This window comes from Diabrotica virgifera, chromosome 9 (genome assembly GCF_917563875.1).
Source record: "Diabrotica virgifera virgifera chromosome 9, PGI_DIABVI_V3a".
Lineage (NCBI taxonomy): Eukaryota > Metazoa > Arthropoda > Insecta > Coleoptera > Chrysomelidae > Diabrotica > Diabrotica virgifera.
Window position 1 is genome coordinate 105,926,057 of NC_065451.1, and position 17,673 is coordinate 105,943,729.

Below are 17,673 nucleotides of genomic sequence, written 5' to 3' on the forward strand. Positions count from 1 at the left end.
CAACTTCTAAATGGTCTACTTTTTGTTGAAAGATTTTAAAAAATTTGAACTTTTTTAAAAACATTTAGATTGCAAATTTATTATGCAAAATTTATTAGATCGATTTTAATGAAATTTCGTACACGATTTAAGTATGTTACAAAGAATTTCCTAAGCGAATTACTAAGGTTCTAAGTGCCACCAAAGTGGTTAAAAAATATTGAATAACAACAGACTTATTTTGCCCCCGTATTTTGTATTTACTGCTATATTGCAGAAAAGGTAATACCTTAAGACATTTTTTACCAGTCGTATATCATACAAAATTCAATTATCTTTATTTTATTTCTCTACGACTTTGTTCCAAAACGAATCGTTTTAAAGTTATAAGCAAAGAAAGCAGAAAAAATCGATGTTTTTCGAAATTTTTAAATATTTGAATTTTTTTATTAATGTTCCGGGCATATTTGAGAAGGAGCATAAGTCAGTTATTATTACTGAAGGTGTCACCTGACTGTATTTGCAAAAATCCGAATGCCACCTCTCACATTCAAAAATAGACGTTTTTTCGCAGATCCTTACTGGTCTAGATGTCTATTTTGTCAAAAAGTAACTATCTGGCTCTTTTGAGTGGCAGTGGCATTAAAGCTCTTTCGCCAGCAGACATGGCAAAGGATTACGAAGAGTCACCAAGAGAATGGTATCATTTGCTCTTAAATGAGAGTGACTTTACTCTTCTAGCATGAGCTCCTAATGTAAAATGTTATTCCATTTGCCGTTGTCATTTACGGAAGTACTGCACACGAACATCTTCATTCATTAATTCACTTTACAAATGGATCTACAATGTTGGCTTACAAGAAGAAAATACAACGTGCATGGAAAAGACTACATCCAAAAGCTACATTTAGAAAAATTATTTGTTTGGATCAATGTGTTGGTGCTTTAAGATACATTGCATGTGATGATGGTCAAAAACCCCTTCGTCGAGATGAACTTTTAGGTAAACCTCACTCCCATTACGAAACAAGTGTATTTAAATTAGAGTGGTTACATTCGAGAGGAAAATTCTGTCCAAGTATAGTAATGAAATTTCTACCCTAGCGAGCAGAGGCGTTACCAATCTAGAAAAATATGCTTCAGTGCATGAACTACACGTAAAATCAACCTGCAAGTGTGAAAGAGGTGAGGAAGGTATTAGAAGAAAAGATGAAGCCAATCAAAAGACAAGACAATTTTACAAAACTGAACGTGGAATGTCCATAGGAAAATCATACAAAGAAAAAATGCTTCAGAAACGTAAAATTATTACTGAGCTAATGAATTTAGGTTTAAATAAAAAGGCAGAACTGCAAAGAAAAACTATCTTAAAATTACTGGAACTATTGTAATATATTTAATAAATAATAAGTAACATCTTGATATTTTATTTCCTAACACAAAAACATTTTTTGAATGCGACTATCTTAGAAATTTTATTTAGAATAGTCCAGTCCAACATAGACTGTATAATGTGTAACAAAGAATTGACCCCATTTAATTTGTATTGAATTTTTGTCCAAGTTTGAAGTAAATGTTCACAAAGGACTTTACTGTCCATGGTAAACTTTCCGTTTTCCATGCTTTTTATATGGGTGTCCAGGATCCTATGGCAGGATGAAATTACCCTAATGATCCCATTCTACACGATGCAGATAATTCATTCAACATAGATACCTATTAAGCATATTTTTAACATTTTCAACGATTATCCAATGATTGTTTAATTATTACTGATGAAACTACAAAAGCAAAGATTAACATCACCAACATTGAACTCAGAGTGAAGCATATTTCCAAATGACGAAATTAAACTAGAACTAATGAAGTCCATTCAACAAGATCAACCTATAGTTATTCCATTTAGAAAGTGGGAATTGCGCGAATTGCCTACCATTACCAAAGGTGCGAGGCGTGAAGTTTGGGCCGTTAAAACTAGCACACCAGTTGAAAGACCACGTTATGTCATTGTTTTCTTTCAAACAGGCAAACGTAATTAACGTAACACGATTACCGCTGATCCTACCTTATTTGACAATGTCAGCATCCAGTATTAGATTATCCTTAAATGGAGAATATTGGCCAAACGAGAGAATGCAGTTGGATTTTAGCAAAACTGACTACGAGGTTTATTTAAACTATACCGAATTTTATCCCAGCTACATACATTCCCAACAAAAGCGACCTCTACTCGATTTCTCAGCTTTCAAGAATCATGCATTGTTCGTCATCGACTGTTCGAAACAAGAAGAAAGCATGAAATGTTGACGTAAAACTCGATATTGAAGCACATAATGGTTTTTCCGAAAATACCAAGGCCTACTGCATTATAATTCACGACTGCGTAATGGAGTACTACCCACTTACAGAAATTGTAAAAAGTCTAAAATTAGACGCATAAAGTGTCAGTAGTACAAGAGCTGTTATCATGAGAGTAGCATTCGTAGATATTCAGTGATTCGTTGTGGACGGGTGGTTTGTTCCCAAAGAACTTACCATCGAAATAGATTTTAAACGAAGCCATTACATCTTTTTACCTCCGAAACCATTCAATGCGCTAAGTAATGATGATAAGAAGACAGCATCATACGTGGAGAAAAAACTGCTTGGCATTCGATATTCTGATGGAGCAGTAGAATTGTCCCAAAATAAATGAAATACTAAAAACCCAGTTTTTGTATGCAGCCGATTACATCTACGTTCGAGGAGAACAAAAAGCAGAATTTTTAAGCAAAAATGTCACATGTTTGGAGTTTTTCCCCTTATTATTGATGTTTGCAAGTTTGATGGGATGCCTCTTGCTACTAAAAACGTTGGTCCTGCTACAAACCCTTGTCACGCCGTTGGACTATTTTCGTGTACAGAAAGAAATGTGGATCGTCTACGTCACTGGTATTCTTATACAATATTGCCATTGTAATTTTTCTATGTATAAATAAATATTTTTAGAGAGATTTTTGCTTTTTTATTTAAACACCTTATTTACTGATCAAGTCTTATATTACATGAAGATTCCAATTTTCTCTTTACAATTTCAAACATAAGTTTTAAAATTAAGATAAATATAGATGCTAATATTACACAAGACATTGCAAAGACATTGTCTATTTCAATTTTCGCATACTCGCTGGTGTTGTTGCTGGCACCCATGGTGTAGGCTGAATACGTCTCAATGGACATGTAGCAGAGCTGGGGAGGATTCGAATCACATAGGACTCGAATCCTTTTTGAGGATCCGAGGCCGGTGATTCGAATCCTTTAAAACAAAAGATTTGTGATCCGGATTCGTCGAAGAAATCCTAAAGGATCCGTACTCGAATCACCAATGTTATGTTCGGATCCTTTTAGAGATTATACTGCGCCGGCGCGACAAGCTGACTCAAGCTTCGACTTGTCACGAAGTGTAAACAAACACAGATTGAGAGTGAAGACCGAATGCATCGGAGTTTGTAAAAAGTTAGTTATACTGTTATAGTTACAAAATAGAATTAGTAAATAAATTGGTATAATATAAACTATAGATAGACATAATATAAGTGAACGTGTAAAGCTACAGGTAAGTGAAAATCTGTCTATTATCTATTTTTCTATTTATGCACAATGTACAAATTGAATATGTAGGCGTTATCAGTCGACTAAAGGCAAAGGGTAGAGATGGGTATCGCGAGTACTCAAGTTTGAAAAACATCAATGTTTTGTTAAAAGTAAAGTTAGTAAATAAGGTATCTCTGTATCTAGTATCTACTGATTTGTCATCATGAACCAAAGAAGAAATAGGGTGAAACCAGATATGGCATCAAAATTAACTTTTTGAACTTAAAATTTGAAATTTTGCGGAGGTATAAATTTAATATACAAAAGTATAATTATAGTCTTGATTTCAAAAATCCATGTATGTAATGTAATTTATAATGTAGGTAGTCTGTTTTAGTCTTCAGCAAAATTAAATTACACCGGTTAGAAAATGGTATTATTTATTAAAAGTCAAATGTGAAAAAACATCGATGTTTTCACAACGAAGTTTTTTTACCTATCGATGTTTTTAATTTCGATAACCATCGATATGAAACATCGATGTTTTTAAGTTCGATACCCATCCCTACTAAACACCTAAACGGATATACAGTATGTTAACTTTTTGATTGTGACTCCAGGCGAGTGGTCTAGAAAAACAATCCTGTTTAACAGAGAAAATTAGAATATTAAAACTGACCCACTACTGGTACTGGTAGCCATTGTTGGTGGTAACCATGTTATAACAGGCTGTTTTTATTCCTCTTATGTCCCAATATAATTATTGTTCGCCATCGAAAAATATATGATTGTATGTAATCTTATCCATTCTATGAAATCTACCAGTACAGTTCATTATTTAGTGCTCAGCTGAATATTTTTTAAATTAGTGACAATTGTGTCAAACTAAATGTTAGTACACTTTTTAGTTATTAAATAATTCAAAATGAGTCATTTCTGTGAAGAATATAATTATATATGTGTTTTTTTTTAATTTTGAAAAACTTCTTTATTTCTGAGTTTCTGAAGGAGTCAAGTTCACGCACATAATGTCACGCAAATGACATACCCTACTTATTCTGATACTCTGTAGTTCTTTACGAGTTTCTTCATGAAAATAGGGCATTGATTTATTAATATCAACTGTTATACTTAGTCATTAGGTAATTACTACTATAACCAATGTGAAAGATACATTTTTTTTTCAGGAATATATTACTAATGTCTTCAGAATCTTCAAAACAACCTTCTGGTGAAGATGACAGTAGAAAAGATCCATTTGTTTCATTATCGGATCAAGAACCATCGTACTGTACTGAATCAGCTGACTCTGAAGACGATGAAATAATTGAAACACCAAGAAAACCCAAAAAAAAAAAGAATCGAATAACAAAATTGTATGATATTTTCGAAAAAAAGGAAGAGCAAAGTGTCAAAAGTGGTAATGTCGTTGCTGAAAATCCTCCAGTAGAAAATTCTAAAATTGATTTTGAAATATTTGAAAGTATCTCGGTATTGGATGGAAAATATTTCAAGATTTGCAAAATGAAGAATGACAATGATGTCGAAGCAAACTGTCAGCTCTGTTTTCCGATCATAAAGAAAATTAACGGGAGTCTTAATTCATCATCTAACTTCATCAGACATACAAAAAGAGTTCATCCTGAAAAACTAGAAGAGTATAAGCGGTATAAACAATCTAAGAGAAATTCGAAATTAAACAAAAGATGCCACACTATAACTGATCCTGAAGGACCATCGACGGCATCGACTAGTGCCAGTAGCCATAAGCAACCTAGACTAATGCAGACACTTCTAGGCAGCGGAAACGTTAGGGTTGACCAAGCTAATTTTGAAAAACGGGTGGTAAATTTTATTTTAGGTACAATGTCTGCTATAAACATTATAGAACATGAAAGTTTCTTGGCACTTTTTCAAGGAATGAATGTTAAAGTTCCATCAAGAAAAACAATTATGAAAAAAATCAATCAAAATTATAATGAAAATATGTGTCATATTAGAGAAAAACTAAGAAATACTCGCTTTTTATGTACGACAGCTGATATTTGGTGTAACAAGAAACGAAGTTTTCTTGGGGTTACCGTGCATTGGATCGAAGAAAACTTGGTTAGAGGATCTGCTGCAATTGCCTGTAAACGATTTAAAGGCGCACACACTTACAGACATATTGGCGAAATGCTTGAAAATATAAACTTGCAGTTTGGTTTAACAGAAAAATAGTTGGAACAATTACAGATAATGGAAGCAACTTCGTTAAAGCATTTGAACAATACCACATAACCAATGATGAAGAGGAAGCGATAAATGCAGATGATATATTTCAGGTAATAAATATAAATGAAGAGAAAGACACGGAACTTTTGGAGAATGACCATATGGATGTCGATTCAGCTGAACAGTTCACTTTACCGAAACATTTCCGATGTGCCAGCCATACACTAAATTCAATAGCCACAACGGATTACAAACATTTAATTAAAGAAAATGCAGTTCTGCGAAAGCGCCATACTGCAGCATTTCAAAAATGTAACCTGCTTTGGAATAAAGCTAATAGACCAAAATCAAATGAAATTATTCAGAACATTTTAGGGCACACACTTAGCCGTCCAGGTATTACTCGATGGAATTCACTTTATGATTCTGTAAAGCAAATTCTAAAAGAAAAGGTCAAGCTCAATGCACTTTTTAAGAAACTGGAACTGGAACCATTTAAAGGGACTGAACTTTTATTTTTAGAAGATTATTGTATGGTAATGGAACCTCTAGCCCATACATTGGATTTTCTTCAAGGAGAGCACGCGAACAACTCATTTTTTGGGTTCTTGTTACCGAGTTTATTATCTCTAATAAATAAATATGAAAAAAAAGTAGCGGTCCGTACCACATACAAATATGGAGGTGAATACATAGCCAAAATGTGCCTCGACAACCTGAGAAGAAGATTTGCTGACATACTGTCGCTTAATTGTAAAGAAGTCGTAATTGCAGCCGTTTTAATTCCTCAATCTAAATTCAGATGGTATAATATCGTAAAGTATCCTACATATACTAAAGAGGATATAAAAAAGTTTATTATAGACGCAGCTAGAGACTTAGACGATTCAAACTATGATTTCTTATCAGATGAGAGTGACACTGTAGCACTTAGAAATAAGGGGGAAGATAAAAGCTTGGAAAATTTAGATACTGCTTAAATACAAAAGGGTCGAGAAAACTAGGGGATATTTCTAAAAACTACTTTGCTACGGCGGCTCGTGTTTTGGTTGGAGAGCTAAGGTTGTGAGTTCGTTAAGAAGAAGTTAGGGATTAGGGAATATTTACTACTATCAAAAATTTAAACAAGGGTACTTACAGATATCCTGGGGTGTTAAATATTAATCCTGGCTATATTTTGTTAGGGCGCCTTACCAGGAGTTTTACTTTCTATGATCATCCAACATCTTAAAATTTGACTCTAAAAAGCTTTTAAAGTTTGTGGTTAAAATTTTGCCAATAGGTTAGCGGTAAATAAACAGGACAAAATACACAGTTATGGCATTTATTGAAAAATTATTCCTTGACATAACAAAACTTTCAGATTACATAAAAGATTACCTGTAAAAAAAATACATCTACTTTTCTGAACATAGGTTATGGTGCACCAAAAGATAAACAATAATATTATTGCATTGAGGATTTGATATCTGACTTAATTATGACTTGTATAACTGACTGACTGACCTAATTATGACATATATTATAGCATTTGCATTAAAACAAAAATTTATATTCATTCAGGGAACAATGTTTACATTAAAGAATTACTGACTACTCCTCGTAGTACTTAATTATTGAAAATAACAACAACTATGTCACCTGTCAAATATCATTCCGTAAATCTTTTATTTTTAACTATTTCAAAAGGTTTCAAAAAGGATTTTAACATTAACTTACAATTATGTCTTTACAATAATATTTTAATGATGGAAGCAAAATTATTCTTTGTTCTGTTCAACAATTTACTTTTTCATCTTTGTATTTTAAGTTCCAAAAAGATTTATTTTTTTTATGTTGAAAGAAATTAACGTTATTAGTTTGAGAATTTTATAATTATTAAAAGTCACTATACCTTAAAATTCAAAACTTCACCATTGTGAAACTTGACATGACACTTGACAGCACGTACGTAGTTCATACGTCACTCGAAGGGGAAAATGTCAATGGAAAATTACTGATTGCACCATATACCATTATACCATGAAAATACCATAAAACAAAAGAAATTTGCTTATTTACCTCGGGAAATAGGTTTTCTAATCCAGGAGACGGGAGGCTTGGGTTTAATTCATCACTACGATATTAGTACTATGCCGGCTTTCATAAATACATACGCAGTATTTTTACAAAGCGTATATTACACTTTTACCATCAAAAAAGGAACTGCTACACCATCAAACTGATGGTACACCTACTTAACAACAACACAGAAGAACTTTGATAGATCCCATTTACTTGGAAATTCTTTTTGCGTCACAAAAAAGCCGGTAACTCACTATCGATGTTTACTGATTCACTACCATTGTAAGAATGCCTGCTTTCTTCTCCGTCTCCTGCCAAAATTCCTTGATCCTGTCACTACGCAATTTCCGGCTTCCGTTCTTCAGAGCCAATTACGAGCTTCGATCTTTGTACCAAATTCAAACAAACCAATCAAATTGATTTTCAACATTTATTCTAGAAAGTTCATCAACGCATTAGAACTGTACTTTTGTCAAAACTTCTTACAAATTCTGTTTTTGCGTCTCAAATAAACAGGAATCTTGTAACACATTGAAATGTTGCGGAATACTTCGTAGATGTATACAGGTGCGGTTTTAGAAAATTCCTTGCAATCTGAATTTAAGTAAAAAACTGAATAAAAAAATTTGGACTTCTTAGAGAGGGATTGTAAAATCTATACAAATCTAAAGATCATATTTTCACTGGTTTTTTAAACGCTACACAGCCTCCTCCGAAAAGAGAAAGCTCGGATAGCTATCCAGTTTTCGATAAACCAAACAAAAATCAACCATGACTCCTTGAGTGAGGCTAAACAATCACATCAAAAATTTTTTTAGATGATGGCTAGTGGGGATTAAATTAAACAAACAAACGTTAGGGATTGGGCTAGCGTACCATCGATCGCCAGACTCTTTAAAGTCGAGTAGACTTAAATGTGTAATGACTCTAAAATGAACTGTAGGTGACAAGAGTTTCTGTGCCTTGGGAAAGAAACTAAACTTGTGCCCTGTGTGGACCTCGCTGACATCCACAGCAGTAACACAAGTGACATACCAGGGCAGACACAGCCTTGTCACCTCGTTGCCTAACCGCGAGCGGTTCTCAAAAACTAAACAAATCATTTGAGCTCTAGGCTCAGCAGATAGGCATCTGCCTAAACTCCACTAAACGCCTAGCGAGTTTCAGGGAATTTTGTTGGCAACGGTTCAGCAAAAATGAGGATTTAGAATCTCCATTCTAAATACCTCAATGAGACAACGTAATCTTAACATTTGTCTCAAGTCGAGATCGGTAACTTTATGTTAAACGTCTCACAGGGAATATACTCACTTCAACAACTAGACTAAAATAAAAGAAGACTAACAAAGGGGGATACAACAACAACAAGGGCCAAATCACAACAAATTCATACAAGGGGGTATACGACAACAACAGGGACCAAAAGACGACATACCAAAATCAAAGAGAATATCAACTTCTTATCAAGACTAAGGGAACTGAAGAACAATACAGGGGGAACATGGAATAGGGGATCAGGACTAAGGGGATGACATATTATCTCCATCAGATACAAAAGGTTTTAAGTCTTTAACATGCCATTTACCAAGATCAGAACCATTTAAATCAGAGAGACGATACACCACTGGTGACAACTTTTCACGGACTGTAGCTTCAATGTACCTCGGTGCTAGTTTAGACATAAACTTGTTAGCAGCATTAGACAGGACTTTATTCCTTTTCCATACTCTATCTCCTACTTGGAATTGGACTTCTCTTCTTCGTAAGTTGTAACTTCTAGCGTTACGTTCATATCCTTTTCGAAGATTAGCCCTGACCTTTTCGAAGACTTGACTTAATCCTTTTACTTCTGAAGCATACATATCACGGTTACCAGGAATAATTTCTAGATCTTGCTTCCGTTGATCGTTTTGATCAACACCATAGTAGTTTCCACTCAGGGGAACATGACGGCCATAATTAAGGAAAGCTGGGGTGTATCCAGTTACTTCGTGCTTTGCGGTATTAATAGCTTGTCTGATCTTTGCTAAATTCTTGTCCCAGTCTACGTGGTCTTTTATATACATACGGATTGCTGTTCCAATGGTTTTATTATTTCTCTCCACAAAATTACATTGTGGTGCATACACGGGGCTAAACCATACTTTCTGAACATTATACCTACTACAGAGATTAATTAGAAGAGGGTTGTTCAGATTTGAGGCATTATCACAAATCACATACTGGGGAACACCAAACATCAGGAAGACATTATCTTCCAAAAATTCAGTAATACTCTTAGCCGTAGCCTTCCTCAAAGGATGGACTAAGGTATATTTACTAAACCAATCAGCAACCACTAATAACCATGTATAACCTTTTTTAGAACGAACAAAGGGACCTATCAGATCAATGGCAACTATTTGCCAGGGGAATTGGGCTTCTCTCTGCTTACCCATTTTACCTAAAGGAGCATGATTTGGTGTTTTCTGAGCACCACAAACTTTACATGATCTGACAAACTTAAGCACATCACAACGCATTTTGGGCCAATAGTACCTTTCTTGAATACGGGACAAAGTTTTATAGAATCCAAAGTGAGCACACGTAGGTGGCTCATGACAAGATTGCATTACTTCTAATCTTTGGGGTTTGGGAACTAAAATTTTCCATTCAATATCATTAGTCTTGAAAGAATTGGGGGATGGGGCATACTTGTAAATGAAATCATTTTCCACTTTCCATTGTGGAAAATCACCAGGGGAACGGAGTATCTTTGATCTTAAATCATCGAACCAAGGGTCTATTCTGTCAAGATCTATTTCTAGATAATCAACTTTTTGGGCATCTTTGGGTGTATCATTGGTATGAGCTCGAGATAAAGCATCAGGGACTAAATGGGATGTTCCTTTTCTATGAATCAAATCGAAAGTATGTTGTCTTAGGCGCATAGCCCACCTGGCTAATTTGCCTGTAGGATTGGACAGTTTATTCAACCAGAGAAGTGAATGGTGGTCAGTAATGACCGAAAACTTAACTCCTTCAATATAACCTCGAAATTTCTCGATAGCGAAGATCACTGCGAGACATTCTCGCTCTGTAACTGAATAATTTCTTTCAGCTCGGGAAAGGGACCTACTTGCATAAGCTATAACTTTTTCTTCACCATCAATAGTTTGAGTCAAGACACCACCAAGACCAGTGTCAGATGCATCACATTGCACAACAAAGGGAAGTTCGAAATTGGGTTGGGCTAAGATAGGGGCAGAAATTAGGAGTTCTTTAATTTTCAAAAAAGCTTTTTCAGCTTCACTAGTCCAAACTACTGGTTGTTTTTTCTTTCTATGACCTTTAAGGAGGTCATTAATAGGGGAGGCTAAACTGGAAAAATCTCTAATGAAACGACGATACCAGGAACACATACCTATAAATCTTTTAATTTCAGTAGAATTAGATGGCCTGGGATAATTAACCATAGCTAAGATTTTTTCAGGATCTGCTTTAAGGGAATTGTTACCAACTACATAACCAAGATACTTCAATTCAGATTTAAAAAAATCACACTTATCGATGTTAATGGTCAAGTTTGCTTCTTTCAGTTTATCTCTTATAATTTTCAACAATCGGATATGTTCTTCAAAAGATGGGGTACACACTATGATGTCATCTAAATAACAGAATATATAGGGTTCAAATTCAGGGCCAAAGATAGCATCAACTAATCTTTGTTGAATCTGTGCACTATTACACAAACCAAAAGGAACAGAAGTGAATTGAAAGGAACCTCTACCAGAAACATTAAAGGCTGTCTTTTTCCTAGAGTCAGGATGCAGCGGGATTTGCCAAAAAGCTTTTCTTAAGTCAATGGAACTAATGCATTTAGCTCCTCTAAGTAACGAAAGAATTCTGTCTATTTGGGGCAAAGGATATGTATCATGAACAGTGACTTCATTTAATGAACGACCATCAAAACAGAACCTATATTCACCTGACTTTTTCTTGACTAATAATATGGGACTTGACCATGGGGATTGGGCTGGTTCGATTACTCCTAATCGTAACATATCGTCTAACTCTTCATGTAGTATTTTATTCATGTATGGGGATAAAGGATATTGTCTTTTCTTAAATGGCTTTGCATCACCAGTGTCAATAACCATTTCAATTTTATTGGTTCTTCCAATGTAGTTGGAACTAGAAATTTCCTCAAAAGAAGCGACTGTGGAATCTACTAAATTTTTTTCAGTGGGGGAAAATGAGTCTACAGAATACAAAGTTTCTGTTTTCTCTTCCTTTTGGGAAGAATGCCATGTTCCATCTCTAAAATTCAAGAACACTGAAAATTTATGCATAAAGTTACTTCCCAAAATAAAACTATGGGGAACGGAGGGTACGACAAGAAATTTCACTACTTGGGAAACACCATCAGCCTCAATTGGAAGATCAATAGTACCAACAACTGATTTTTGAGAACCATCTGCTAAGCAGACGTGTTTACAGGGAGTAGAATTATATTTAATTCCTTGGGAATCCAAAAATTTAACTCCAGCGGCACCTACTACGGATGTGGTGCAACCACTGTCTAAGAGGGCGACAAAGTTTTTAGAAAAGATAGAAATACTAACATGAGGACGACTGTCACAACCTTTCTTTTCAAAAAGAGGGTTAAGTATGTTTTGGGGGAATTTGTCGGGCTTAACTCTATATGGAGTGCAACTGCCGACTGGCTGCACACTACCTAGTTTTTTTTGACACATACAGGAGGACGTTCTCACTCCTTTATTACCACAACGAGAACAAGACATTTCTCTGTTTGTACAATTGCGAGAAATGTGGTTGGGCTTACCACAAGTAAAACAAAAAATAATTTTTCTAGGGTTGTCATGTGTTTGGTAGGGTTGTGGAGGGGGTTGCATTGAATGAGGTTGATAAGAAGAAGACTGATTTCCATACGGTCGATAGGGAGGGGATTGCATCAACGGAGGTGGATAAGAAGACTGATTTCTGTGGGGTGGATAAGAAGAAGAAGACTGATGTCTTTCTGGTGGATAAGAAGAAGAAGACTGATGTCTTTCATCAGTATCTACTGGAGGATTGGGTCTCTCATTTCTCTGCGTAGACTTGGATTTCTTAAAGGGACGATCTTGCTTTTCTCGTTTGTCTCCTTTGGGGTTATCAGGCTTGTCTTGTTTATCAAGTACCTGAAGCTTCTCTTGGGGTTTTTCTGAATCCTCTAATGAAATACCAGCAAGACCTTTTGTAGTTTGAAGCAGGGGCAAAACATTTTGCTCCAAACGTTTAACAGTTATGACTAACATTTCGACAGTGGGAAAATCTTGAAGGGCTACGAGTGGAATATAATCCACCAAAATATTTTTTCTTAAAATCTTTACTCGTTGGGCTTCAGACGGGTACTCTTCTAAACGTTTAAAGAGATTCTCCATGATTGCGGAATAAATAGTGATTGACTCAGACTTTTTTTGTTTTCGACCTTTAATTTCATCAAGGAGATTATCATTATAATCTGGGGGTAGGAAAGCAGTTTTGAGAAGGGTTACCAACTCATTCCAACTGTTAACTGTATTTCCAACACTCCTATACCAAATAGCAGCGTTTCCGTCGAATAACTCAAAAGCTGATCTAAACAGGACATCATCAGAAATATTTCTGGATCTAGCAGAATCTCTTACTTTTTCTAAAAATGTGGGAAGGGCTTTACTCTCACCATTAAATTTGATATTTAAATCAGAAACTCTAACAGGAGTTGAAATTTGTATAATAGGGGCTGAAACTGAACTAATAGGGGCAACGGGGACTGAAGTTGTACCACTAGTCGATGGGACGGACACATTGTCAGATGTCTCTTCCTTTTCTAAGACATCTCCAGTCAACATCAATAAATCCATCTTATAGTTGTCAATAACTTCTTTTATAGCTTCTTCTACATTATCAGGGAAATTTTCCAATCTGAAATCCAGATGACTGGACCTTGTTTTGAAACGAGCAAAGTCAGCCTTTGATGACTGTGCACTCATTGCCCGCGCAATACTTTGCAAATCTGCTAATATTGACTGGATTGTAGGTAACTCTTGATCAGGATCGACTACATTTTTAGTCAAATTAATGGAAGATGAGATGGTCTCTTTACTTAACTGACCTCTCAACAACTTACGTTTTTCTTCAACAGTCCTATTTTGGACATTAAAACCTCTTATGAAAAGTTCATAAGATAACTCATCGGTTTTCAGATCATTAACTTGGGTAGACTTCATTTTTAAAACTGGGGTGAAAACAACACACAGGGGAAAGACCAAAGGGAATAGTAGAAAGTATGACTTTCGGACAAAAAACCGTTTCTATTTATCAAACGAACACAAACCTCACTTGCACTCTCACGCAGCCAGATCCTAACCTCACTGACTTTGTTGCAACTTCTGCTCTTGGTCTGCAATCACTCAATAAACAAAAGAGGGGTCAATAAACTATTGGTCAAAAAATTCACACTCCACCACTGACACGGACTAACAGGGAATAACACAAGGGTACACAAAACAAACAGGAAACAACAGACTCAAATATTTTCAGACAAAACAGGGATAGACAAACACAAACAATATTGAAACTTGCTTCTCGAATGAGCTTACACGGGATAACACCAACAACGGTTCTTGTTCCGATAACTAATGGGAGTGTTCCTAGACAACTAAGCACACTTCCTTTATCACGAGTATTACACTTGTGATCTATTCTGGTACAAGAAGGGAAAGACAAATAGTAATTGGACTGACTAACTACTTTACTTCACGGATACACTCAAACTACTTCACAGGCAGACTCCAACTAACCTTTGGTATCTTTATGACACTGACAAAACTAGATTAGTTGAGAAAAAAATAATGGGACAACTAGACAACATTGGGACTAAAAACTCAAACGGAAACTACACAGACTATACACATATACTCAAATGACGAACAAAAAAAATCACAAAAACAAGTTATTCTGTAAAAAATTGTTAATCAATTATGAATAAATGCACAAATACAACTAAAATGTTATACTTTATCAATAGTTTCAATATTGGAATGTTCAACGCTACTTATATAGACTACTTGTCTATACAATCAATACTTTTTTAAAAAAAATTTAAATATTGCTTTCACCATGGGTACTGTATTAACATCTACTATAAGTACATACATAAAAACAATGTTAATACACTACTATGAGTACATATTTACACATCCTATTGAAAATTTTATACCACTTCGTAACGTTCTAAAAAAATGTAGGGGCTCTTGGGCTAAACTATGTTGCGATACTGGTTGTGATAGTAGAATCGGTCTCAAATCTGGGGCAAGGAGAGGAAATTAAGTTGAAAAACAGTTGGGACTAACTAAAAAAATGTAAACTGCTTGGGAACAACTTAACGATATGACTGGGGGGTGAAAAGAGACTGGCCTCACGTCTGAGGGTGCTATTTTGTAGCGCACAACTGGACACTGAAAGAGGCAGAAAAATGAATCGGCCCCACGTTCTAGGGCGACATTTTGTAGCACTTAGAAATAAGGGGGAAGATAAAAGCTTGGAAAATTTAGATACTGCTTAAATACAAAAGGGTCGAGAAAACTAGGGGATATTTCTAAAAACTACTTTGCTACGGCGGCTCGTGTTTTGGTTGGAGAGCTAAGGTTGTGAGTTCGTTAAGAAGAAGTTAGGGATTAGGGAATATTTACTACTATCAAAAATTTAAACAAGGGTACTTACAGATATCCTGGGGTGTTAAATATTAATCCTGGCTATATTTTGTTAGGGCGCCTTACCAGGAGTTTTACTTTCTATGATCATCCAACATCTTAAAATTTGACTCTAAAAAGCTTTTAAAGTTTGTGGTTAAAATTTTGCCAATAGGTTAGCGGTAAATAAACAGGACAAAATACACAGTTATGGCATTTATTGAAAAATTATTCCTTGACATAACAAAACTTTCAGATTACATAAAAGATTACCTGTAAAAAAAATACATCTACTTTTCTGAACATAGGTTATGGTGCACCAAAAGATAAACAATAATATTATTGCATTGAGGATTTGATATCTGACTTAATTATGACTTGTATAACTGACTGACTGACCTAATTATGACATATATTATAGCATTTGCATTAAAACAAAAATTTATATTCATTCAGGGAACAATGTTTACATTAAAGAATTACTGACTACTCCTCGTAGTACTTAATTATTGAAAATAACAACAACTATGTCACCTGTCAAATATCATTCCGTAAATCTTTTATTTTTAACTATTTCAAAAGGTTTCAAAAAGGATTTTAACATTTACTTACAATTATGTCTTTACAATAATATTTTAATGATGGAAGCAAAATTATTCTTTGTTCTGTTCAACAATTTACTTTTTCATCTTTGTATTTTAAGTTCCAAAAAGATTTATTTTTTTTATGTTGAAAGAAATTAACGTTATTAGTTTGAGAATTTTATAATTATTAAAAGTCACTATACCTTAAAATTCAAAACTTCACCATTGTGAAACTTGACATGACACTTGACAGCACGTACGTAGTTCATACGTCACTCGAAGGGGAAAATGTCAATGGAAAATTACTGATTGCACCATATACCATTATACCATGAAAATACCATAAAACAAAAGAAATTTGCTTATTTACCTCGGGAAATAGGTTTTCTAATCCAGGAGACGGGAGGCTTGGGTTTAATTCATCACTACGATATTAGTACTATGCCGGCTTTCATAAATACATACGCAGTATTTTTACAAAGCGTATATTACACTTTTACCATCAAAAAAGGAACTGCTACACCATCAAACTGATGGTACACCTACTTAACAACAACACAGAAGAACTTTGATAGATCCCATTTACTTGGAAATTCTTTTTGCGTCACAAAAAAGCCGGTAACTCACTATCGATGTTTACTGATTCACTACCATTGTAAGAATGCCTGCTTTCTTCTCCGTCTCCTGCCAAAATTCCTTGATCCTGTCACTACGCAATTTCCGGCTTCCGTTCTTCAGAGCCAATTACGAGCTTCGATCTTTGTACCAAATTCAAACAAACCAATCAAATTGATTTTCAACATTTATTCTAGAAAGTTCATCAACGCATTAGAACTGTACTTTTGTCAAAACTTCTTACAAATTCTGTTTTTGCGTCTCAAATAAACAGGAATCTTGTAACACATTGAAATGTTGCGGAATACTTCGTAGATGTATACAGGTGCGGTTTTAGAAAATTCCTTGCAATCTGAATTTAAGTAAAAAACTGAATAAAAAAATTTGGACTTCTTAGAGAGGGATTGTAAAATCTATACAAATCTAAAGATCATATTTTCACTGGTTTTTTAAACGCTACAACACAACCAATTATTTAGACCAATTCTTTGATTTCAGTGACGACAAGGTCAAGGTACAGCCTCCAATATTAAATAACGACAGTGAAATGGCAAGAAACTCCTCCCAATCATCATCTGTACCTAAAAGTAAAACATCTTCAAAAATTGAACTGGAGCTGTTGAGGTATTTAGAAGATAAAAGAAATAATATACATATTATTAATGAATATCCTACACTTAAAAAAATTTTCATAAAATTTAACACTTGCCTTCCTTCGTCTGGTGCAGTCGACCGATTATTTTCATTTGCAGGTATAATCGACGCACCTCGAAGGAATGGCCTGACAGACGAAAATTTTGAAATTTTGGTGCTATGTAAGGCCAACCAAAAGAAATATTTTTAAAAACTATAAGTTTTTTAAAATTTTATTTTATGTTTATTATTTTTGTTCACTTTATTGTTGTTTGTTGTTGTTGTTCTGTTTATAA

General features: G+C 34.7%; 1 protein-coding gene across 1 annotated transcript; it reads left to right on the plus strand.

The window, feature by feature from the left end:
* The first annotated feature begins 3,289 nt into the window (after nucleotides 1–3,289).
* LOC126892870 (uncharacterized) lies at nucleotides 3,290–17,673 on the plus strand. The gene is made up of 2 exons (XM_050662688.1): nucleotides 3,290–3,474; nucleotides 17,243–17,673. Exons 1-2 carry the CDS (start codon nucleotides 3,344–3,346, stop codon nucleotides 17,586–17,588), a joined length of 477 nt encoding a protein of 158 aa, XP_050518645.1. The 5' UTR covers nucleotides 3,290–3,343; the 3' UTR covers nucleotides 17,589–17,673.

Bases quoted from the DNA above. Each gene is read 5' to 3' on its own strand.
- LOC126892870 (XM_050662688.1), top strand. From the start codon at position 3,344: ATGTTATGTTCGGATCCTTTTAGAGATTATACTGCGCCGGCGCGACAA. The intron at 3,475-17,242 runs GTTAGTTATACT...CTTTGATTTCAG, and splicing joins TGCATCGGAGTTTGTAAAAA to TGACGACAAGGTCAAGGTAC.